Genomic DNA, 24,204 nt, shown 5'->3' on the forward strand with positions numbered 1-24,204 from the left:
CGATGCAGGACTCGATCCCAGGACCCTGAGATCATGACCTGAGCCGAAGGCAGCGGCTTAACCCACTGAGCCACCCAGGCACCCTCTTTTTTTTTTAAAAGTAATCTCTACAACCAATGTGGGGCTCAAACTCATGACCCTGAGATCAAGAGTTGTATGCTGTTCTGACTGAGCCAACAGGTGCCCCAAGTCTTGTAACTTTGAAGGGTGAAAATCTTAACTTTTTTTGTGCAAGTCACACATAAAATACACAAATCAAATTTTAAGAAATTAACCAAAATTGTGAAAGCACTAAGGAAATGATGACTTATTTTCATCTCAGAAAAAAAAGCTAGGTGGCCTGGGTGGCTCAGTAGATTAAAGCTTCTGCTTTTGGCTCAGGTCATGATCCCAGGGTCCTGGGATTGAGCCCTGCATCAGGCTCTCTGCTCTGCTTGGCAGGGTGCCTGCTTCCTCCTCTCTTTCTGCTTCCCTGTCTGCCTACTTGTGATCTCTGTCTGTCAAATAAATAAATAAAATCTTAAAAAAAAAAAAAAAAGCTAAAAGCACATTGTTAAAAATTATTTTTTAAATTTTATTTTAGAGAGATTGTGTATTTGAGCCGGTGGGGAAGTACAGAAGGAGAGAGAGAGAACATCAAGGAGACTACACACTCAGTGCAGAGTCCACTGAGGGGCTCAATCTCATGACCCTGAGATCATGACCTAAGCTGAAATCCAGAGCTGGATGCTTAACCAAGTGAGCCACCCAGGCTAGAGCCCCAAATATAGAAAACAAGGATTTGGTGAGGAGGGAGTCAAGGATAATGTTGAAAGAGGCCATGTTTTAGGGGCTCCTGGGTGAATCATTCAGTAAAGCTTCTGTGGGATAGAGCCTCTCATCAGGTTCCCTGCTCAGCAGGGACCTGCTTCTTCCTCTTCCTCTGCCACTTCCATTGCTTTGTGGACTCTCTCTCTGTGTCAAATAAATAAATAAGAATCTTAACTCCCCCTGCAAAAAAAGAAGAAGCCATGTTTTAATGACTAACTTCTTGCCTTACTTGAGTGGGACCTATATCCTCTTGTTTGCTATTAGGCATAAGCTGTCCAATAGATTGTGAAGAAGTACGTCTCTTTTTTGCTCGTTCAGTCAACCTATTATTTAAAAATGAATACAAAGTTATTAGAACTCCCCAGAAGTACTTCTGTTTTAGCTTCAATAATGAAGAAGTTATATTGTGGTAGTCTAAAGTGTGAATAGTGAGTGGCCAAAATGCAATTGTGAGTGTGTAAGTGCCAACTGCTCTACGTAGGTGAAAAAAGAGCAGAGAACAACCTGCTTATTTATGGCTAACATCAGCGGTAAAAACCATATTGTGGGATTACTCTAGCTGGCCTACTTAGTCACTTATATCTACTTTAAATCTGGAGCTCCCCCTCTTTTGTTTTTAAGTAGGCTCTACACCCAACATGGGGCTTGAACTTACAACCCTGAGATCAAGAGTCATGTGTTCTACAGACTGAGCCAGCTGGGTGCCCATAAATATGGCTCTCCTAACTACTGGGTTTCTCAATTTCTGAGTTTGCTGTCCCATTCTGGTTACAACTATGGCTACTGCAACCATGGTGTTGGGATCATCTCAAAAATGAATAGGCTCTTGCAGTCTGTAGTCTGCTGTACCTTTGGACTGAAAGATAAATGTCCACTTGCCCACCTCTGCAGACCCCTCAGCTTCACAACTTACAGTCTAAACCAGTCTGCTAGTATTGGTTTGGGATACTGAAGGTAGTCTCCTTCCTCAGGTTGATTCACCTAAATTTAGGACTGGCCCTGATGCCTTGCTAGATAGACCCTTGCTAAACAACACACTGCCCTTGCTTAAGCAGACTCATGGTATCGGTCTTACAATCTGTATCAGTAGCTAAATCTACAACTGGCCCAATATGTTGTTTTATTCCCCAAATATTTGACTTCATAAGCTAACTGGCTGTAAAAGATTATTTTCAACTAGTCTATCTCCATTTAGAAAATTTGCTATGACACAGACAAAATGCTTACTATGTTATACTAAGACACATCAATACCAGACCCTAGATCACATCACCTTTTTCCTCTTCAGATGGGAGGAAATTATTCTGAGAGTCTTTTCTTTCTTAAATGAGGTTTTTCCAAAAGGCACTGGTGAACAATTAAATATCTATATAAGCAAGAAAAATTAATTTCTTCTATAGTATTCTTAACAAACAGTAATGGCCCATTGTATGATTATAATTTCAATATATCTTCAAATTCCATTTACATACAGACACCATGATCTTCATTCTTTGAAATACCATTATATAGGAGCATTTTGTTACTTATATCCATTTGCTTCTCTTTCTTTTCTGTTAAACTCACCTTGAATTGGGATGGGAAAGATTTGAATTGGGATTTGAAGCCAAGAAATTATTGCTCATTAGATTGATGGGTGGCATCATCATACTACCTCCAGCGTGTGGATCATCTTTCATGCTATTAGAATTAGTGCCAGGATTGATGGCGTTTAGCGGTTCACTGATTACAGGTTTTGTATCTTGAGACATAGCATGAGCATTTTCAACAGCATCCTGTTGACAATGTCCACCTTCACACTCTGTCTTGTTTGGTTCTAAGATATCTCCTTTTCCTCCTTTGACTTTAATAACTCTGACTTTGATCTCCCTGGGCTTTTTCTCTTTTTCTATTTCCTGGAACAGATACATCCAACATCTGAGTCAGAAGAATAGTTATTTTTGATATGATATGATACAGTTATACCGGCTAAAAAGAAAACAGCTTTTACCTTTCCCAAAACTGGAGTACCAAGCAGTGAATTAGTATATGTTGTTTTTCTTTCATCTTTCATAAGGTCACTTTCTTTAGAATTCTCTTTTAGCTTTATGAATGAATTGACTTTCGCTTCTTGTAGTAATTTAGCTCTCAGTTCTGGTATGAATCTGATAAAACAAGCAATATCAACCAATAATCTTTTTATTTATGTAGATAAAGTATTTTATCTTTAATGGACCATATAATCAATTAATTTACATATCTATAGCATAAATAAGCTATCAGTAATGAATGCCAAGAGATGGTATAATATTTAATACAAATTGCTTCCTGGTAGAGATACATCTTCCAAAAGTTTTTTCATGGGAATTTACTATATAAAATTTTACAGAATAAGTTTATATGAATAAGATTCCTCTTGTGATGTAAACTTTACTCAATAAAAGTATTTTTCATTTTGATAAATTATTCTTTCAAGGAAAACTCAGGCCATTTAATCCTTTTTGTGGTTCTTTAAAGTTACAGTACTTAAAAGATGAACTAACTGGCTTCTGAAATCCTTATTCTAGAGAAATATTTTTAGTACAAAAATTTAACAGAATATATTAATATTGAAGGGAGATCATTTTGGTTGTGGTTTGAATTTTTAAGTTACCTATTTTTTATTAGAAAATCCATTCATATGGCTCAAAATTCAGGAGGCTATATTGAAAAGTCTCCTTACCCTGCCCTGAGTTACACAGTTCCCCTCCCTGAAGCAATTATAAACATCAGTTTGGGGAAATTTAATTTAATTTAATTTTCTTTAAGCTGCACACCGAGTATGGGGTTCAAACTCATCACCCCAAGATCAAGAGTCATGTCCTATACTGACTGAGACAGCCAGGTATCCCTTAGTTTGTGGAAATTTTAAAATATCATTCCATGAGTAAATTCTTCCCCAGTTTAGCCCAATCTTGCCAAAGCTGTGCAAGACGTATGTCTAGAAAAGTGTAGTGTGAAGAGATGAAGAAAACCACCAGTGTGATTCATTTAGCTGAATAAGAACATGTCATACTTCTGTCAAAACGCCCTTGTACTGCAGAAGGTTCTGTGAAAGGGAGAGGCCTCTTATCAAAGGAAAGGGACTTCCCCAAACATTTTCCAAGGATTCCATCATTGGAATTCAAGAATTTTCACCCATCATACTAAAATCTTAGCATCTAAGAACCCAAAAGAAATCAATGTGGTCTATGTAGAACTGATAGGAGCAACTTTTAAATTCAGTAATGGGCACTCTCTTCATCAATGGCATTTTGAATATATCTTCTTCTCATTTTTTTTTTGTTTTATATCAAAATTCTTGTTTTGTTCTATATTAAAATTCTTTTTTTAAAAAAAAACGATTTTATTTATTTATTTATTTGATAGCTAGAGGGGAACACAAGCAGGGGGAGTGGGAGAGGAAGAAGCAGACTTCCCACTGAGCTGGGAGCCTGATGCAGGGCTCGATCCCAGGACCCTGGGATCATGACCTGAGCTGAAGGCAGATGCTTAATGACTGAGTCACCCAGGCACCCCTATATTAAAATTCCTAAAGTTCTAAGTACTCTAAACTATTTTTTTCACCTTTTTCTAGTTCAGTCTATCTTCAATGGCTGTTCCTGGACTTTAACATACCTAACCTTAAGTCCATCACATTTTAAAGTGACATTCATCTTTTCTGACCTCACATCCAAAAGCTAACTGAATGACTCTGTAATTAAAGAAAAAGAATTTCTGGGGCACCTGGGTGGCTCAGTGGGTTAAGGCCTCTGCCTTCGGCTCGGATCATGATCCCAGGGTTCTGGGATTGAGCCCCGCACCGGGCTCTCTGCTCAGCAGGGAGCCTGCTTCCTCCTCTCTCTCTGCCCGCCTCTCTGCCTACTTGTGATCTCTGTCTGTCAAATAAATAAATAAATAAACTCTTAAAAAAAAAAAAAAAAGAATTTCTGTTTCTTTTGAAGCCCAAATAGAAAATGTTGCGGTTTTGGTTATTTGTTTGTTTGTTTTAGAAACACTGCTGATTCTAGCCAAAATATGGAAAAAGCCTAGATGTCCATCAACAAATGAGTGGATAAAGAGGTTATGGTATATATATATACTATGGACTATTACTCAGTCATCGAAAAGAATGAAATCTTGCCATTTGCAATGACATGGATGGAACAAGAGGGTATTATGCTGAGTGAAAATGTCAGTAAGAGGAAGACAACTACTGTATTATTTCACTCATATGTGGAATTTAAGAAACAAAACAGAAGAACATAGGGGAAGGGAAGAAATAAATAATACAAAATAAAATGAAAACAGAGAAGGAGGCAAACTATAAGAGACTCCTAACTAAAGGAAACAAACTGAGGGTTGCTAGAGGGGAAATGGGGGGATGGGGTAACTGGGTGATGGGCATTAAGGAGGGCATGAGATGGAATGGGCCCTGGGTGTTATACGCAACTGATGAACCACTAAACTCTACCCCTGAAACTAATAATACACTATATGTTAACTAAGTTGAATTTTAATAAAAAATTAAAAGAAAAGAAATACGGCTGACTTATAAATCTACATTGCCATTATACAGAAGGGCTAAAGGCATGTTCCCTTTCTTCAGGGAACTTCCACTTTGGTAGGGAGACTATGACAACAAACACTATAACAGAAAGTAAATAAAGCAGAGGGGAAAAAATCATTTGGGAAATAAAAGCCAATTATAACATATAGGTCAGAGATGCTACCAGAAGAGGAAAAAACAGACTATTCTGAGTCAAAGGTACAAACGGGAATAAAGCTAAAAAGTACTGATTGTTTATTTACTATCTGCAGGCCTATGATTACCATTGAAAATATGTATAAAGAGCTTAGCACACTGCCTAGGACGACATAACTGTAATGAATGTTAATTACAATTATTTTTATGGGTAGAATTTTCTTCATGACACCTGTAAGTCTACCATAGACCTTGTTAATAAAGGAACTAAGTCTTTGTTAAACTGAATTTTTGTGTGTGTAACATTAACCTATGTAGCAATTCTCATGCTAGTAAAATTCCCTAACATAAAACACTAAGAAGTCCACACTCACTCAACATACTTACTTTTCAATAAATCCATCTCTAGTAAAGTACTCATGATGCAAAAGATCAGTAGATGATGTCCTTTCAGCAGGATCAATTTGTAAACAAGCCTAGAAAATGAAAAAAAGATTCTAACATTAAGTAAGATCTTACCAGAGCTCTCTAAGGTAAAAACTAAATTTATTTGACATATGTAGAAGTAAATAATTACCTGGAACTAAAACCATTCTTGAAAAGATGGATTTAGAGCTTAGGAATTTCTGACAATGAGTTCTGACCATTTACTTCCCTAAGAAATTTGTACTTGCAAAGCATTAATATAGGTTATATTTCCTAGGATTCTGGCCAAGACAGAAGTTAGTCTGTTTCTGCTGGAATTAGCATAAATTAATTAGTTCATTTTGATCCTCTTATCAGCACTGTAAGGTGGAAAGTTCGTGGATTATTATTTCCATTTTACCGAACTAGAAGACCAATGATTTACTATATTATTAACTCATATTGTCTGAATCCTAACCCATTGATTTTTCTTTTCCTTTTTTAAAAATATTTTATTTATTCATTTGCAAGAGAGAGAGAGAGAACACAAGCAGAGAGAGCAGCAGGCAAAGTGAGAGGAAGAAGCAGGCTTTCTGCTGAGCCAGGAGCCAGATGCAGGACTTAATTCCAGGACCCCAGGATCATGACCTGAGCCAAAGGGAGCCAGCCACTTAAAGAACTGAGCCACCCAGGTGTACCTCCATTGCTTTTTTTATGGCATAATATAACTTCACAAACATTCAAGCCCCCAAATCTTTTAGTAATCCACTATGAGAACAGCTCTTTTTTTGTTTCCCTATCTTGGTAACATTCAACTGAATTAGAGAAACATACAAACAAAAACCCCACAAAACAAAAACAGATGATGGAAGGAAGAGTTCTTAAAATAAGTTGAACATGATAAATTTATATATAATCAAATAACTAGTTGTAAATAGAAGATATTTTTAACCAAAATATTAAATATAGAATTTGAATAAAAGCCATTTGCCTTATAGTTTTCATTTATTCCTTTAGAAGAAGGCAAAACATAATAATAATTGGTAACTTTTATTGATGTTTACTGTGTGCCACACAATACTCTACCTAGCTTTTTCTTATAACTTGATGCCAACAACAACCCTACAGGTAGGTATTATTATTATATCCCCATTGTACAGATAAGGAGACTGAGCCCCAGAGAAAGCAAGTAATTTGTCTAGATCAAACAAACAGAAGAGTAGAATTAAAATCCAGATAATTCAAGGTGATTGAATATAATGTTACATTTTTGTTTATTTCAAAATTTTTATTTTTAAATTGATTCATGAAAAAAGTTGTAAAGATCTGCTATACAACAATATGAATAGAGCTGACAGTACTGTTCTACACATTTTAAAATTTGGTAAGAGAGTAGATTTCTTGTTATGTGTTTTTTTACCACAATAAAAATATACTGACTCACAAAGCAAAATTGAGTTCATTATTTTATGATGGGAGAATACCCAGACCCTTAAAGCTGCAACTAGCTAACAATATGTGCTTATTTTAGAATATGATAATAATCCATCAATAAAACTTAATAAGTACATATTGGAGCACCTGGGTGTCTGAGTTTGTTAAGAGTCTGCTTTCAGCTCAGGTCATGATCCCAAAGTCCTGGGATTGAGTCCCACATTGGGCTCCCTGCTCAGTGGGGAGCCTGCTTCTCCCTCTGCCCCTTCCCCCCTCAACACTCATGGTGTCTCTTTTTCTCGGAAAAATAAATAAGTAGAATCATTTTTAAAATGTTAAAAATTCTGCCCAAGTCATAGCCTACTAGAGGCAGACAAATTAGTCCTTCTTTGAATAATATAATTAGAAAATGTAAATACATGCCTTAGTTTGGAAAATATAAGATACTATACTTTGAGAAACAGACAGGCAGTCTCTTTAAAAATTAAACATACACATACTTTAAACCCACCATTCCACTCTTAGGTATTTACTCAGAAGAATAAAAATATACATCTACAAAGACTTGTACATGAACATTCCTATTAATTTTGCTTGTAACAGCCCAAAATAGGAAACAACCCAAAACAGGGGAATAGACTAAAAATTGTTGTATATCCTTATAATGGAGTCCTACTCAGTAATAAAAAGGAATCAGCTACTGATACCCACAAAAACATGAATGAATCTCTAAACCTTAATGCTGAATCAAAAAGTATATACTATGTAATTCCATATATATATCCTAGAAAATGTAAACTAATCTATAGTGATAGAAAGCAACTCTGAGGTTGTCTGGGAACAGAAATGGAGTCATAAGAGGATTGAAAAAGGATAAGAGGACATTTTAGAGTTTGATGGAAATGACAGATATCTTGATTGTGGTGGTGGTTTTATAGGTATAAAAATCTACCAAAACTCATCACATTATGTATTTTAAGTATGTTTAGTTTACTATACATAATTACATCATGATAAAGTTTAGAAAATTTGAACCTAGAAAATGATATAAGCTCTGACCCAGATATTAAGATGGATTTTAAAGTCACAACAATCAATCAAACTGGTATTTACACTAGAATAAAAAAAGAAATCAATGAAATAGAAACAAACCCAAGCACATGTAAGCATTTTGCCTATGATAAATGTGGCACTCCAAGTCACTGGATTACTCAAGTTGAAGAAAATATTTGCAACATATATGACAAAAGACTAACATGCCTATTATTTTACAAATCTATGTGGGAAAAGGTTAGTCCAATTGACAAATAGTTTAATGGTTCTTTTTTTTAAAGATTTTATTTATTTATTTGACAGATGGAGATCACAAGTAGGCAGAGAGGCAGGCAGAGAGAGAGGAGGAAGCAGGCTCCCTGCTGAGCAGAGAGCCTGATGCAGTACTCGATCCCAGGACCCCGAGATCAGGGCCCAAGCCGAAGGCAGAGGCTTAACCCACTGAGCCACCCAGGTGCCCCTTTTTTAATGATTCTTAAAACAAGAACTACAAATAGTCAATTAGTATTAGTAAAATGTTCAACCTTTCCTGTGATGATATAAATGCAACTGAAAAAAAATGGTATTTTAAACTTACTAAATTGGCAAATATTTTTGGGTGCCTGGCTGGTTCAGTTGGTAGAATATGGTAACTCTTGATCTTGGGGCCATGAGTTTGAGTTCCACATATGGTATAGAGATTACTAAAAAAAAAATTGGCAAATATTTTAAAAACTATAATATCCGGGGCCCCTGGGATATCTGTCTGTCAAATTTTTAAAAATCTTTTAAAAATTAAAAAAAAAACTATAATATCCATTGCTAGATTGAGAGTGGGACTTTATATCCAGTGCTACTACTTGAGAGTATTTGAGTATAAATCAGTGAAACCTTTCTGGAGGGAAAAATAGCAAAATATATTAAAAATTCTGAAAAAGTATAAACCCTGTGGCCCACTAATCACAATTCTAGGAATTTATCCTAAACAAATAATAAAGCAAGTTCAAAAGACTTTTTAAAAGATGTTCACAGGGGCGCCTGGGTGGCTCAGTGGGTTAAGCCGCTGCCTTCGGCTCAGGTCATGATCTCAGGGTCCTGGGATCCAGCCCCTCATCAGGCTCTCTGCTCAGCAGAGAGCCTGCTTCCTCCAATCTCTCTGCGGCCTCTCTGCCTGCTTGTGATCTCTGTCTGTCAAATAAATAAATAAAATCTTTAAAAAAAAAAAAAAAAAAAAACGATGTTCACAAAATCATATCTACCAAGAGGGAGAAAACCTGAAAACAAATACTCAAAACTGTAAGATCAGTTAAACTATAGAACAATCTTACAATGAAATACTATGTAACCATTTAAAAATATGATGTGGTTCCATATTTACTGTCAGGGTTACATAACAAACAGGTCACAAAACTATGTGAAGTATGTCATCTTTTAAAAGCATAAATTTCTATGCACATATTTGGCTGGCAAAAGTCTAGAAGTATATAAATCAAAATGTCACTAATTTTTCCCAGATTGTGGGAGTTGGGAAAATCTTAACTTCTTCTTTATGTTTATCATGTATTCTCTACTTTTTCTATAATCATTATGTAGTCCTTGTATAATTAAACCCATGACATAAAAAATAAATTCAAAGGAAAATGTAGCAAACAAATCTAATTCTTTTATTTTTTTAAAAGAAATTTTATTGATTTCTTTGAGAGAAAGAAAGAGAGAGAACAGGAGTGGGGGAGCGAGAGGGACAAGCAGCCTACATTCTGAGTGAGAGCCCACTGTGAGGTTCAATCCCAAGACCCCAAGATCATGACCTGAACCAAAAGCAAGAGTCAGATGATCGACCAACTCAGCCACCTCAGCACCCCTGATTCTTTTTTTAAAGATATATTTATTTATTTTAGAAAGAAAGTGAGCATGAGTGGGAGGGGGAGAGGGAGTGGAAAAGAGAACGTTAAGCAGACTCTGCACTGAGCACAGAGCCTAATGTGGGGCTCAATCTCATGACCATGAGAGCATGATCTGCACAGAAACCAAGAGTCAGAGGCTTAACCAACTGAGCCACCCAAGCATTTTGAGAGAATCTCTATTTTTTTTTAAGAATCTATTTATGTATTTATTTATTTATTCATTCATTCATTCATTTGAGAAAGAAAGGGAGAGAGCACAGAGGGAGTGTAAAACGGAGAAGTAGACTCCCCACTGAACAGAGAGCCCAGTGAGGGACTTGATCCCAGGACCCTAAGATCATGACCCAAGCCAAAGACAGATGCTTAAACTGACTGAACCATCCAGGTGCCCACTGATAGAAAGAATCTTAAACAGACTCCTTGCTGAGTGTGGATCCCACCATGGGGCTCAATCTCACAACCCTGAGATCATGACCTGAGACAAATCAAGAGTTGGGACACTCAAATGACTGAGCCACCCAGGCACGCCAATGAATCTGATTCTTAATAAACTCTAGTTTTCTCCAGATACCAGTGAAATAATTTTTTCTGTTAAGAATTCCTTTAAGAATACTCTTTTGATGCTATATATCATATGTTTAGTAAGTTTATCTAAGTAACAACAGCAACAATTAAAATAACCATGTTTGTTGACACCTTATTCAAGGCCCTGTGCTCAGAACATTTTCACCATTACCTCATTTAATCTTCCAGCCCCAGAAAAATAAAGACCATTATTGTTATTTTATAGCCCAGTAAACTGGGCATGAAGATTAAGTGACTTTCCCAAAGTTACAAAGCTAATTAGTGACAGAGCTGAGTTTTAGTCTATGTGATTGCAGAGCCCTGTCTTATAACACTACACCACACTTGCTTTGAAATTTAGGTAACTACATTTTTTTAAAAGGGCTTTACATCAGAAATAAGATATCTCAGTTAACCCTGAGAAAGGAAATTAACTAGATAGAGAAAATAAATAGAAGTAGATTTACTTTCTACAGTAAATTCTCTTACTTTTTGAATTTTGCTCTAAATATATTGGTAAACTTATTACCTAGTTTAAAAAGAAATTTACATTTTAAAATAATTAGAAAATGTTATAGTATAACGCTTTTGTTTTCTCCAAACCCCAACTGAATTTTGGCATTAGTATACCCTCAAACAACACTAAAACTGCAGTTGTCAATGCCCGGTAGATATCTCAGGATACCAGTTTACATGGAACAGAGCCCTAACTTGGATAGACTGGCTATTAAAAGGTGGTGATAAGCATGGTAAGTCCTTTGAATTTTTCCAGTTTACCCATAAGTATCGTTAAAATTGGAATAAACTAAAAATGGACAGGATTATCCTAGGGAGTTTTCAGTTCTATCTATTAATTTTAATTTTTCTGAACTAAAGATGTAAAGACAGGAAGATAGTAGCTTCTAACAGATAACATTATGAATCCTTTCAGAATTTCAATAAAGTAATATCTTAAAACTGTATTATAATTTATGCAAATTTCCCAGAAATAAGTTCTTAATTCTTAACATACATGAACTATATCTGCCAACAATCCATTTAACTTTGGGTATTTTTTTCTTGCATTTTTGGGGTGTTGAACTTGAGGAAGGACCAGCCCAGCAAAAATGGGACTCTTGGAAAAGATATTCTGTAAGTGAGGAGTCAAGTTGCCTGAAAAGAGAAAAAAATACGAATATAAGAAAACAGAAATTAATCTACAATCGAAATAAACAAATTGTGGGGTGCCTGTGTGGGCTCAGTCATTAAGCATCTGCCTTCCCGGGCTTCCTGCTCAGCAGGAAGCCTGCTTCTTCCTCTACCACTCCCCCTGCTTGTGTTCCCTCTTTCACTGTGTCTCTCTCTGTCAAATAAATAAATAAAATCCTTAAAAAATAATAAAATAAACAAATTGCTGTGTGGTCTGCATTAAATTACTAAAAAAGAAGAACAATTATGTTCTTTTAATTTTTTAAGGTTGAACAAGAAACTATCTGAATATAGCACAAAAATTGGAAGTTTCCCCAGTAATGTGTTGATAGCATGTAAGCAGTAGAAAATTTAAAGCCACCAGGTTCATTTTCATTTCCCAAAATATAAGACATAATATATAATGCTATCAGGAAAAGCAAACCTTTACATATTTCCTTATGGGTATCTAAATAGTCTAACAAATGTTTATCAGCAAAGCCTTACTCAAAACAGCTAAAATATCTAAATTATTTAGAAACAGAAATATTGCAAAGAAACAAGGCTATAGAGTAGCAGAAGAATGAAAAGAACTGTAAATCGGAGTGGAGAGAGCTAAGCTCCAGCACCAGTTTCATTATAACTATTTCTGTGGCCTTGGGCAAATATCTTCCCTTACTATGCTTCAGTTTCTTTATATGTAAAATGACAGACTTAATCCCATCATCTCTAACATCTTCTAACGTTACTCTCAAAACCAGAACATTAAAGGTGACCCAAAAAGGGTGATGCTTTAAGACTCCAAACTGTATCTGTTGTTAATATTTATTCAGACTTCATGATTATTATAGTTGCTCCAGTACCTTCCTCATGATCCTGTAACTACATGTCTGTATAGCTTCTCTATCACAAAAGGAGCTCCTCAAGCGCATCATACCCAGCAATTGCACTACTGGGTATTCACCCCAAAGATACGGATGTAGTGAAAAGATGAGCCATATGCACCCCATGTTCATAGCAGCAATGTCCACAATAGCCTAACCATGGAAAGAGCTGAGATGTCCTTCAACAGATGAATGGATAAAGAAGATATGGTCCATATACACAAAGGACTATTACTCAGCCATCAGAAAGGATGAATACCCCCAACTTTTGTATCGACTTAGATGAGACTGGAGGAGATTAAGTGAAATAAGTCAAGCAGAGAAAATCAACTATCATATGGTTTCATTTACTTGTGGAACATAAGGAATATCATGGAGGACATTAGGAGAAGGAAGGAGAAAATGAGGGAAGGGAAATCAGAGGGGGAGATGAACCATGACAGACTATGGACTCCAAGAAACAAACTGAGGGTTTTAGAGGGGAGGGAGGTGGGGGAATGGGTTGGCTTGGTGATGGGTATTAAGGAGGGCACAGATTGCATGGAGCACTGGGTGTTATACGCAAACAATGAATCATGGAACACTACATCAAAAACTAATGATGTTGTGCTCTCATGTTAATGGCGGGTGGTGTCTGCTGAGGGGGACGCAAATAACCGCTACCGGCAAGGGAAAGTCTCCTTGCCTGCCCCACTTCCATTCTCCGCAAGTATTTGAGCTCGCCAGCATGTCCGTGGTGCCGCCGAATCGCTCACAAACCGGCTGGCCCCGGGGAGTCAACCAGTTCAGCAACAAGTACATCCAGCAGACTAAGCCCCTCACCCTGGAGTGCACCATCAACCTGTACCCTCTTACCAATTATACTTTTGGTACAAAAGAGTCCCTCTATGAGAAGGACAGTTCTGTTGCAGCCAGATTTCAGCGCATGAGGGAGGAATTTGATAAAATTGGATTGAGAAGGACTGTAGAAGGGGTTCTGATTGTACATGAGCACCGGCTACCACATGTGTTACTGCTACAGCTGGGAACAACTTTCTTCAAATTACCTGGTGGTGAACTTAACCCAGGAGAAGATGAAGTTGAAGGACTAAAACGCTTAATGACAGAGATACTGGGTCGTCAAGATGGTGTCCTGCAAGACTGGGTCATTGATGACTGCATTGGTAACTGGTGGAGACCAAATTTTGAACCTCCTCAGTACCCGTATATTCCTGCACATATTACAAAACCTAAGGAACATAAGAAGTTGTTTTTGGTTCAACTTCAAGAGAAAGCTTTGTTTGCAGTCCCTAAAAATTACAAGCTTGTAGCTGCACCATTGTTTGAATTGCATGACAATGCACCAGGATATGGACCTATCATTTCTAGTCTCCCTCAGCTTCTGAGCAGGTTCAATTTTATATACAACTGAATTCCTGCACAGTGGAGAAGTAAAAGAAGCTGTCTCTGTGAGCACAGCTATACACAGTGTAGAATAAATATGGTAGAAAAGTTTTTTTGGGGTTTTCTCTCTTTCCCAATCCCTAAATTGCTGCCTACTTTCTGTTTTTTGAATAGTAAAGTTAATATGAAGAACTAGATGGTGGTGTAAACAAATGTGATAATGTTTAATTTTGGTTCTACTCATACTTTTTTGTACAACATTAAAGAATATGAACTTCTTTCTATTTGTATTTTTTTTCTTTTTTTAATTTTCACATTAAACTTGTAAAATTCTTACAAAAAAAAAACTAATGATGTACTATACAGTGACTAATATAACATGATAAAAAAAGAAATACATTTAAAAGAAATCATTGAAATAAAAAAAAAAAAAAAAAAAAAAAGAAATCATTGAAACTCCATAAGCAAGGCTAACTAACCAAGATGTTTGTGTATTCATTCAAAGCAGATCATTAAAAAAGTAAAAGCGCTCATCAAATGTATTTTTGAATAAGTTATTTAATTACCTGGATATCTACAGTAGTTTAAAAAAAGTTATCTCGATAAGTAACTTTCTATCTCTAAGTGCTTCAAAAAGATACCTAAATCAACTCTATTATTTAAAAGTCCTCTTAGAGAGATGCAAATATATATAGATGCCAAAAAAATTTTTTTTAGGATTTTATTTATTTATTTGACAGAGAGAGACAGTGAGAGACCACAGCAGAGGGAACGGCAGAGGGAGAGGGAGAAGCAGGTTCCCCACTAAACAGGGAGTCCCATGCCAAGCTTGATCCCAGGACCCTGAGATCATAACCTCAGCAGAAGGCAGATGTTGAAGAAATTGAACCACCCAGGCACCCCTACAAGTCAAAATTTTAAAACAACTTTCAGACAAATTGAAGTAGGTTTCTACTGTACCATTTTTCTTACTATCAACCATTAGCAAATGACTTAGCTATTTGCAATCTGGCAAAGAAAATGCTATTTACAAAAACAGAGAAGAATTTTCTACCTTCCTTATCAGCCCAAGGCATACACTTGCTGCCATCTGTCAAAAAGTAGCTTCCCCGTTCATATAAAGAAAAAACTGAATTTGAAAATCAAGCAGAATTGACAAAGTAATATTTACTTTAAGCATTTAACAGTGTATTTCAGTAGTACCCACCTACTTTTAAAACAATTTTATGAAGTAAATCCAAATCAGAGCTGCTAGGAAGATAGGGGTTTCCAGTGGCCATCTCAATGATCATACAACCCAAAGCCCAGATATCTACAGGTCTGAAACAAACAAGAATAAATCATTTTTTATGGAAAAATATATAAAATGTATCTTTTTTATGATTTTATTTATTTATTTGACAGATAGAGATCACAAGTAAGCAGAGAGTCAGGCAGAGAGAGAAGAGGAAGCAGGTTCCCGTGGAGCAGAGAGCCCGATGTGGGGCTCAATCCCAAGACTCTGGGATCATGACCTGAGCCGAAGGCAGAGGCTTAACCCACTGAGCCACCGAGGTGGCCCTAGATTTTATTTATTTATTTGACAGAGATCACAAGTAGGCAGAGAGGCAGGCAGAGAAAAAGATGGGTAAGTAGGCTCTGCTGAGCAGAGAGCCCGATGTAGGGCTTGATCCCAGGACCCTAAGGATCATGACCTGGGCTGAAGGCAGAGGCTTAACCCACTGAGCCACCCAGGTGCCCCTCTTCTAAAATTTTTTAAAATAATGTTCCAGCCAAAGAAAAAAATCATGATTAGGCAGTATCATTAATAAATTTTCATCTTAATATCATATGCCAACTTTAGGATATATATTAAACATTACCACATTTTTTTTTTTCTAAAGATTTTATTTATTTATTTATTTGACAGAGAGAAATCACAAGTACACTGAGAGGCAGGCAGAAAGAGAGAGAGAAGGAAGCAGGCTCCCTGCCGAGCAGAGAGCCCGATGCGGGACTCGATCCCAGGACCCTGAGATCATGACCTGAGCCGAAGGCAGCGGCCCAACCCACCGAGCCACCCAGGCGCCCCCACATTTTATTAATATATTAAATATCTTATATTTAAATCACATGAGAAGCCATATAGTAGTTCAGATGAAAAGTAACTATAATTCTAAAATTGTTCCAGATACTTACATAAGGACATTATGGAATTCCAAATTCTTAGTCGGGGGGAACATGGAGTTCAATCCCAAACCCTGAGATCACAACATTAGCCAAAACCAAGAGTCAGATGCTCAACTGACTAAGCCATTCAGGCATCCCCCCGCCGACTAGGAATTTTAAATAGATAAAAAGGAGCCAAATCTCACATTCAGAAGAAATATAAATACTACAGTGAGCTTTATCCTTCACTGACCCAACTGATAAAAATTGTAAGGTTCAATAACTGCTATATTGGTGAAGCCATGGAAAATGAACACTCCTATGTACCATCCTGGGAGTGTAAACCATACGACTTCTTTGAAGGGAAAATTGACAAAAGCGACCAAAATTAAAAATGTACCTACTTGGGGCGCCTGGGTGGCTCAGTGGGTTAAGGCCTCTGCCTTCAGCTCAGGTCATGATCTCAGGGTCCTGGGATTGAGCCCTGAATCAAGTTCTCTGCTCCGTAGGGAGCTTGCTTCCCCATTTCTCTCTGCCTGCCTCTCTGCCTACTTGTGATCTGTCAAATAAATAAATAAAATCTTTTTTAAAAAATGTACCTACTTTTGACCAAACAACTTTACTCCTAGGAATTTAACCAAAGATCTACTCACCCATGTGCACAAAGATAAATGATATGAGAATTCCAGAAGCATTGTTTGGGGTAGAAAAAATTGGAAACAACCTAAAATCCTTCATATGAAAACTGCTATGTAATATTTTATACACCCACACTACGAAATATTATTCAGCTATCAAAAAGAAGGAGGTATATGCTAATATAAATTGATCTCCAAGATGAACTCTCAAGCGAAAAAAGCAAAATTCACTGAAGAAATCCAAGAACATGTACATAAATGGAGAGATAATTGTGTGTTCACAAAAAGGAAGACTCGATATTGTCAAAACATCAACTCTTCCAACCTGATCTATAAATTCAATGCAATGCCAGTCAAAATCCAATTTGGATATCAACAAATTGATTCTAAAGATTATATTGTTAAAAAAGAGACAACTGGCCCCAAATGGAGTCACTTGTGCTAAAGCCCACCTCACCAAACTAAGATTAGGGGCCCCTGGGTGGCTCAGTCCATTAAGCCTCCAGCTCCTGATTTCAGCTTTGGTCATGATCTTTGGGTCATGAAATTGAGACCCATGTCAGGCTCTGTGCTCACTGCAGTCTCCTTGTAATCCTCTCTCTCAGGGCGCCTGGGTGGCTCAGGTGGTTAAGCATGCAACTCTTGAATTTGGCTCAGGTCATGATCTCAGGGTTCTTGGATGGAGCCCTGCTTCCAGCTCTTGGCTTAGCAGAGTCTGCTTGAGATTCTCTGCTTCACCTCCGGCCCATGTGCTCTCTCTTTCTCAAATAAATAAGCTCTTAAAAGAAAATAAATTCTCTCTCTCCTTCTCTCTCTGCCCCTCCCCTGCCTCGTGTTCTTTCTCTCTCTAAAATAAATAAATGAATAAGCAAAATCTTCTTAAAAATACTTAATTAGTTTCAACTTCTCCCAGAAGTGGACTCTTAAACCAGTCAATCTGGATTTACATGGTCAACACTAGTGAGGTAACCTACCTGACAGAACCCTGCTATCCCCTAAAGGTGACCTTACCACAAACAATCTACTCTTTACTAGTAACTGCCTTGTTCTGCCCCATTCTACCTATATAAGTCTTTCCATTTTGTACAGCCCCTCAGTGTGTCTTTCTGTCTGCTAGATGGAATGCTATCTCATTCACAAATCGTTGAATAAAGGTATTAAGATCTTTAAATTTTACTCAGCTGAATTTTGTTTTTTAACAATATGGAAAAGCAACAGACCCAGAATAGCCAACACAATGCTGAAGAACAAAGTCAGAGGAAAGATACTACCTGACTTCAAGACATATTATAAAGCTACAGTAATCAAAACAGTATGGTATTATTGAAAAAATAAACAAACAGATCAAGAGAACAGAATATAGAGTCGAGAAATAGACTCACAAAATATATTCAACTAAACTTTGAAAAAGAAGAAAAGAAAATTCAGTAGATAACAGAATGTCTTTTCAAAAAGTGATACTGGAGCAACTGTCATCCATGAATCAGTATCAGGATCCTGAGATCGAGCCCTTAGTCAGGATCTGCATTCAGTGTAGAGTCCACTTGTCTGTTCGTTCCTCTCCCTCTGCCTCTTTGCCCCCCACCCCCCACTGTCTATCTGTCTCTCTCTTTCTCTATCAAATAAATAAATAAATAAGCTTAAAAAAACTATTGCACTAATCGATATTTAGCCAGATGAGTTATATGAAGTTATATGAAGAACTTCTATCCACCGAAAAACCTGAGCATGAATGTTTCCAGCAGCTTTATTCATAACTGCAAAATGCCCTTCATTAGATAAAAGAATAAACAAATTGTCAAATATACATACAATGGAGTACTAGTGATTAAAAAATGACCTATTGAGACATAAAGCAAAACAAAACCAAAAAATGAAGGAAACTTAAATACACATTGCTAGGTGAAAAAAGCCAGTCTGAAAATGCAATATAACATATGACCCTAAACACATGACATTCTGGAAAATACAAGAGTATAGAGACAGTAAAAAGATCAGTGGTGGCCAGAAATTCAGGGAGGAGGAGGAAAGGATGAAAAGATAGAACACAGAGGATTTCTAGGGGTGTGGAAATATTCTGTATAACACTGTAATAGTGGATAAATGACCTTATACAGTTGTCAAAATCCATAGGAATTCAACACAAAGAGTGAACTTTAATGTAAACTATGGATTACATTAACTATGGATTATGATTAACAATAATACATATATAATGTTTTATCAATTTTTAAAGATTTTTAAAAGATTTTTATTTATTTATTTATTTGACAGACAGAGATCACAAGTAGGCAGAGAGGCAGGCAGAGAGAGAGGAGGAAGCAGGCTCTCTGCTGAACAGAGAGCCCAGTGCGGGACTCGATCCCAGGACCCTGGGATCATGACCTGAGGCGAAGGCAGAGGCTTTAACCCACTGAGCCACCCAGGCGCCCCTAAAGATTTATTTTTTTTAAGTAATCTCTACACCCAATATGGGGCTCAAACTCACAACCCCAATATCAAGAGTTGCATGCTCCACTGACTGAGCCAGACAGGCACCCCAGGGGTTTATCAATCTTTTTAAAAGTGCCAAACTAAGGGACGCCTGGGTGGCTCAGTTGGTTGGGCAGCTGCCTTCGGCTTGGGTCGTGGTCCCAGCGTCCTAGGATCGAGTCCCACATTGGGCTCCTTGCTCCGCAGGGAGCCTGCTTCTCCCTCTGATTCTGCCTTCCACTCTGTCTGCGTATGCTCGCTCTCGCTCGCTCTCTCTCTGACAAATAAATAAATAAAATCTTTAAAAAAAAAAAAAAAGTGCCAAACTAATGTAAGGTGTTAACAACAGGAAAACTGAGTTGTGGAGGGGGTAAGAAGGAGGGGGTAGGTATTGGGGAACTTTACTTTCTGCTCAATTTCTCTGTAAACCTAAAAATGCTCTCAGAAAGTAAAGTCTACTAATTAAAAAAAATTTTTTAAAGGAAGATTCTGTACTATATGTAGTACACTTTTATTTCTTTTTTAAAAGGAGATGCTGTGGATTGATATCCAAAATATATAAAGAACTTATACAACTCAACACCAAACATACAAATAATTCAATTAAAAATGGTCAGATGACCTAAATAGATGCTTTTCCAAAGAAGACATACAGATGGCCTATATTAAGAAAGAAGACTTTAGGGCACCTGGGTGGCTCAGCTGGTTAAGTGTCTGACTTCAGCTCAGGTCATGATCTCAGAGTCCTGGGACTGAGCCCCACATTGGGCTCTGTGCTCAGCCGGGAATCTGCTTCTCGCTCTCTCTTTGCCCCCTCCACTTGCCCCATGCACTTGGGCTCTCTCTTTCAAATAAATAAATAAAATCTTAAAAAAAAAAAAGAAAAGAAAAGAAAGAAAGAAAGAAGACTTAGAAAGAAAAAAAATACTAAATCTATAACCTATCATTCCATCTTAAGACAGTGGACAAAGAAAAGCAAACTAAAACTACAGCATGTGGAAGGAAGGAAATAATAAAGATTAGAGTGAAAATTAATGAAGTAAAGAATTTTTTTAAAAAAGAGAAAAATTACCATGCCTGGGTGGCTTAGTTGTTAAGAGTTTGCCTTTGGCTTAGGTCATGATCCCTCGGTCCTGGGATTGAGCCCCGCATGGGACCCCCTGCTCTATGGGAGGCCTGTTTTTCCCTCTCCCACTCCCCCTGCTTGTGTTCTCTCTCTTGCTGTATCTCTCTCTATCAAATAAATAAATAAAATCTTTAAAAAAAAATCATTGAAACTAAAGCTGGCTGTAAAGATCAACAAAGTTGACATTTAACCAGAATGACTAAGAAAAAGAGGGAAGACTTAAATTATAAGAATCAGAAATGAAGGGACCCCTGGGTGGCTCAGTTGGTTGGACGACTGCCTTCGGCTTGGGTCATGATCCCGGAGTCCCGGGATCGAGTCCCGCATCGGGCTCCCGGCTCCGCGGGGAGTCTGCTTCTCCCTCTGACTTTCTCCTTGCTCATGTTCTCTCTCACTGTCTCTCTCTCAAATAAATAAATAAAATCTTAAAAAAAAAGAATCAGAAATGAAAAAAGTAACATTACTACCAACCTTACAGAAATCAAAAGGATTATAAAGGAATAAAATGAATAATATATGCCAAGAAATCAGATAACTTAGGTTAAATGGACAGTTTCCTAGAAAAACACAAACTATTAAAACTGGCTCAAGAAAAATAGAGAATCTAAATAAACCTGTGACAAGTGAAAAACTAGAATTCCTAATCAGAACACTGCATAAAAAGGAAACCCCAGGTCCAGATGGCTTCACTGTTGATTCCATCAATATTTAAAGAAAAATTAAGACCAATTCTTTACAAACTCTTTCAAAAAACAGAAGAGGAAGAAACACTATATAGAACAAACTGGTATTTACCAGAAGGGAGGTAGGAATAGGGATGGCTTAAAGAGGTGATGGGTATTAAGGAACACACTTGTGATAAGCACAGGGTATTATATGGAAGTGTTGAATCACCATATTGAACACCCGAAACTAATTTTATACTATATATTAACTGGAATTTAAATAAGCATTGTAAAAAAATCGATAGAAAACTATAGACCAACATCTCTTACCAATATCTCTCATGAATATGGACAAAAAATTTCTCAACAAAATACTAACAAACTGAGTCCAGCAACAAATAAAAAGAATTACACACACTGTGGCATGTAGAAAACAATAACACAGAGAGAAAGAGAGTCCTAAATATAAAGAACAAATTAGTAAGAGCACCTGGCTGGCTTAGTTGGAAGAGCATTCAATTCTTGATCTCAGAGTTGAGAGTTCAGGCCCCGTGGTGGGTGTAGAGATTAGTTTAATTAATTAATTTAATTTAGTTAAAAACTGAGAACCATAAAGAACAAACTGGCAGCCGTCAAAGGGGTAGGGAGATGGGTGAAACGGGTAAAGGGGATTAAAAGGTACAAACTTAAAACAAAAAAAAAGAGGTAAAAACTCCCTGTTATGAAATAAATAATTCACAGAAATGAAAAGCACAGCATAAGGAACAAAGTCAATAATATTGTAATATACTTACAGTGGTGAACACTTCATAATGTATATAACTGTTAAATCGCTATGTTTATACCTGAAACTATTTTAATATTATGTCAATAATACTTCAATTAAAATGTATGTATTTAAAATATATGAATTCGGGGTGCCTGGGTGGCTTAGTTGGTTAAGCGACTGCCTTCAGCTCAGGTCATGATCCTGGAGTCCCAGGATCGAGTCCCACATCGGGCTCCCAGTTCCATGGGGAGTCTGCTTCTCCCTCTGACCTTCTCCCCTCTCATACTCTCCCTCGCTCTCTCACAAATAAATAAATAAAATCTTTAAAATAATAAACAAACAAATAAATAAAATATATGAATTCATATGTATTTATATGTATTTTTAAAATATTATATATATATGATTGTTTGCTCTTGCTTCTGTGTTGCTATACTCTTGGTTTGGTATTGTACAGAGGCCAATAAACTTTTTCTGTAAAGGAGCACATAATAAATATTTTAAGCTTTGCAGGTTGTACAGTCTCTGGTGCAACTACTTAAACAACTGCAACAGGGTGAAAGTTGCCGTAGATGATATGAATATCATAATAAATGAATGGGTGTGACTGTTACCATAAAACTTTATTTACTTTATTTATTTTATGTATTTTTTATTTTTATTTTTATTTTATTTATTTTTATTTTTTATTTTTATTTATTTTATTTATTTATAGTTTTATACTATTTATAGTATATAAATATATATATTATAGTCTGTTATTTACAAAAACAGACAGTAGGCCAGATTTACCCATTCCTGGTATAGATAGTAATACACTAATCCTTAAACTTAAGAGTGTTCATGTTGTTTTGTAGACCCAATGAAACAGGCAAAACCTCCAACAGAAATAACTTTCAGTACATAATGTTGCATTGTAAATGGCATCTTTCATTATATTTTAGCAAGGTCAAACAGAATCAGGTACCAAAGACAAAAGGAAAAAAAAGAATTATACAGCATGATCAGGTAGGATTTATTTCAGAAACACAGGTTGGTTCAATATGCAAAATTAATCAATGGGATATATCGTATCGATAGATTAAAAAAAATGCAAATGATCCTCTCAACAGGTACAAAAAAAGAATTTGACCAATATCTTTTCATAATAAAAATTCTCAACAAACTAGGAATAAAAGGAAATTTTGTCAACCTGAAAAAGGGCATCTACGAAAAACCCACAGCTAACAAACTTAATGGTAAAAGATTGGATGCTTCTCCCCTGACATTAGGAACAAGACAAGGATGTCTGTCTGCTCTCACCACTTCTTTTCAACATTGTAGTGGAGGTTCTGGCCAGAGAAATTAGGAGGAAAAGAAAACAGAAGGCATCTAGACCAGAAAAGAAGAAGTAAAATTATCTCTCTTCACAGATGACATGATCTTGTATATAGGAAGTCCTAAGTCAAAAAACAATTATTAGAACCAATATGTTCACCAAGGTTGCAGGATACAAAACTAATACACAAAAATCAGGGATTTTTTTTCACATTTGAACATCTGAAATGAAATTAATGGTTCCATTTGCAGTAACATCAAAAAGAATAAAACAGGAATAAACAGAAGTGCAAAATATATGTTCTGAAAGCTGCAAAACATTGTTGAAATTGAAGATCTAGATAAATGAAAAGATGTCCTATGTTCATAGATTAGCAAACTTTACATTGTTTAGATAGCAACTCTACAAATGGATTCAGATTCAGTGTAATCCCTATCAGAATCCTAGCTGTCTTTTTGGGGAAAAAAATTTTTTTAATTGACAACCTGATCCTAAAATTCATGTGAAACTGCAAGGAACCCAGAATAGCCAAAACAATCTTGAAAAGGAAAAATGAAGTTGGAAGACTCATACTTTCCCACTTCAAACTTAATACAAAGCAATGATAAACAAGACAGTGTGATTCTGGAACGAGGACAAACATACAGATCAACAGAACAGAACTGAAATCCAGAAATAAAACTTGCCATTTCTGGTCAAGTGGCTTTCAACAAGGGTGCCAAGACCATTCAATGAGGGAAAAACATTCTTTTCAACAAATGGTGCTTAGAGAAACAGATAGTC

The 24,204-nt window shown here is 36.6% G+C and overlaps 2 protein-coding genes across 3 annotated transcripts in view; one reads left to right on the forward strand and one right to left on the reverse strand.

Annotated features, from left to right (window-relative positions):
* PPP2CA (protein phosphatase 2 catalytic subunit alpha) overlaps positions 1-24,204 on the reverse strand; it is a 134,171-nt gene that overhangs the window by 80,850 nt on the left and 29,117 nt on the right. For both annotated transcript variants that reach the window (XM_059417583.1, XM_059417581.1), the window contains exons 5-10: positions 15,493-15,605; positions 11,864-12,003; positions 5,900-5,988; positions 2,801-2,954; positions 2,377-2,705; positions 1,040-1,133 (exon numbers count right to left, since the gene is read on the reverse strand). In XM_059417583.1, the coding sequence (XP_059273566.1) occupies positions 1,040-1,133; positions 2,377-2,705; positions 2,801-2,954; positions 5,900-5,988; positions 11,864-12,003; positions 15,493-15,605 (919 nt within the window). The remainder of the gene's footprint in view (positions 1-1,039; positions 1,134-2,376; positions 2,706-2,800; positions 2,955-5,899; positions 5,989-11,863; positions 12,004-15,492; positions 15,606-24,204) is intronic.
* On the forward strand, positions 13,516-14,520 carry LOC132027873 (cleavage and polyadenylation specificity factor subunit 5-like). The gene has a single exon (XM_059416595.1). It carries the CDS (start codon positions 13,630-13,632, stop codon positions 14,311-14,313), a length of 684 nt encoding a protein of 227 aa, XP_059272578.1. The 5' UTR covers positions 13,516-13,629; the 3' UTR covers positions 14,314-14,520.

This window comes from Mustela nigripes, chromosome 12 (assembly GCF_022355385.1).
Source record: "Mustela nigripes isolate SB6536 chromosome 12, MUSNIG.SB6536, whole genome shotgun sequence".
In the NCBI taxonomy this organism is placed as follows: domain Eukaryota; kingdom Metazoa; phylum Chordata; class Mammalia; order Carnivora; family Mustelidae; genus Mustela; species Mustela nigripes.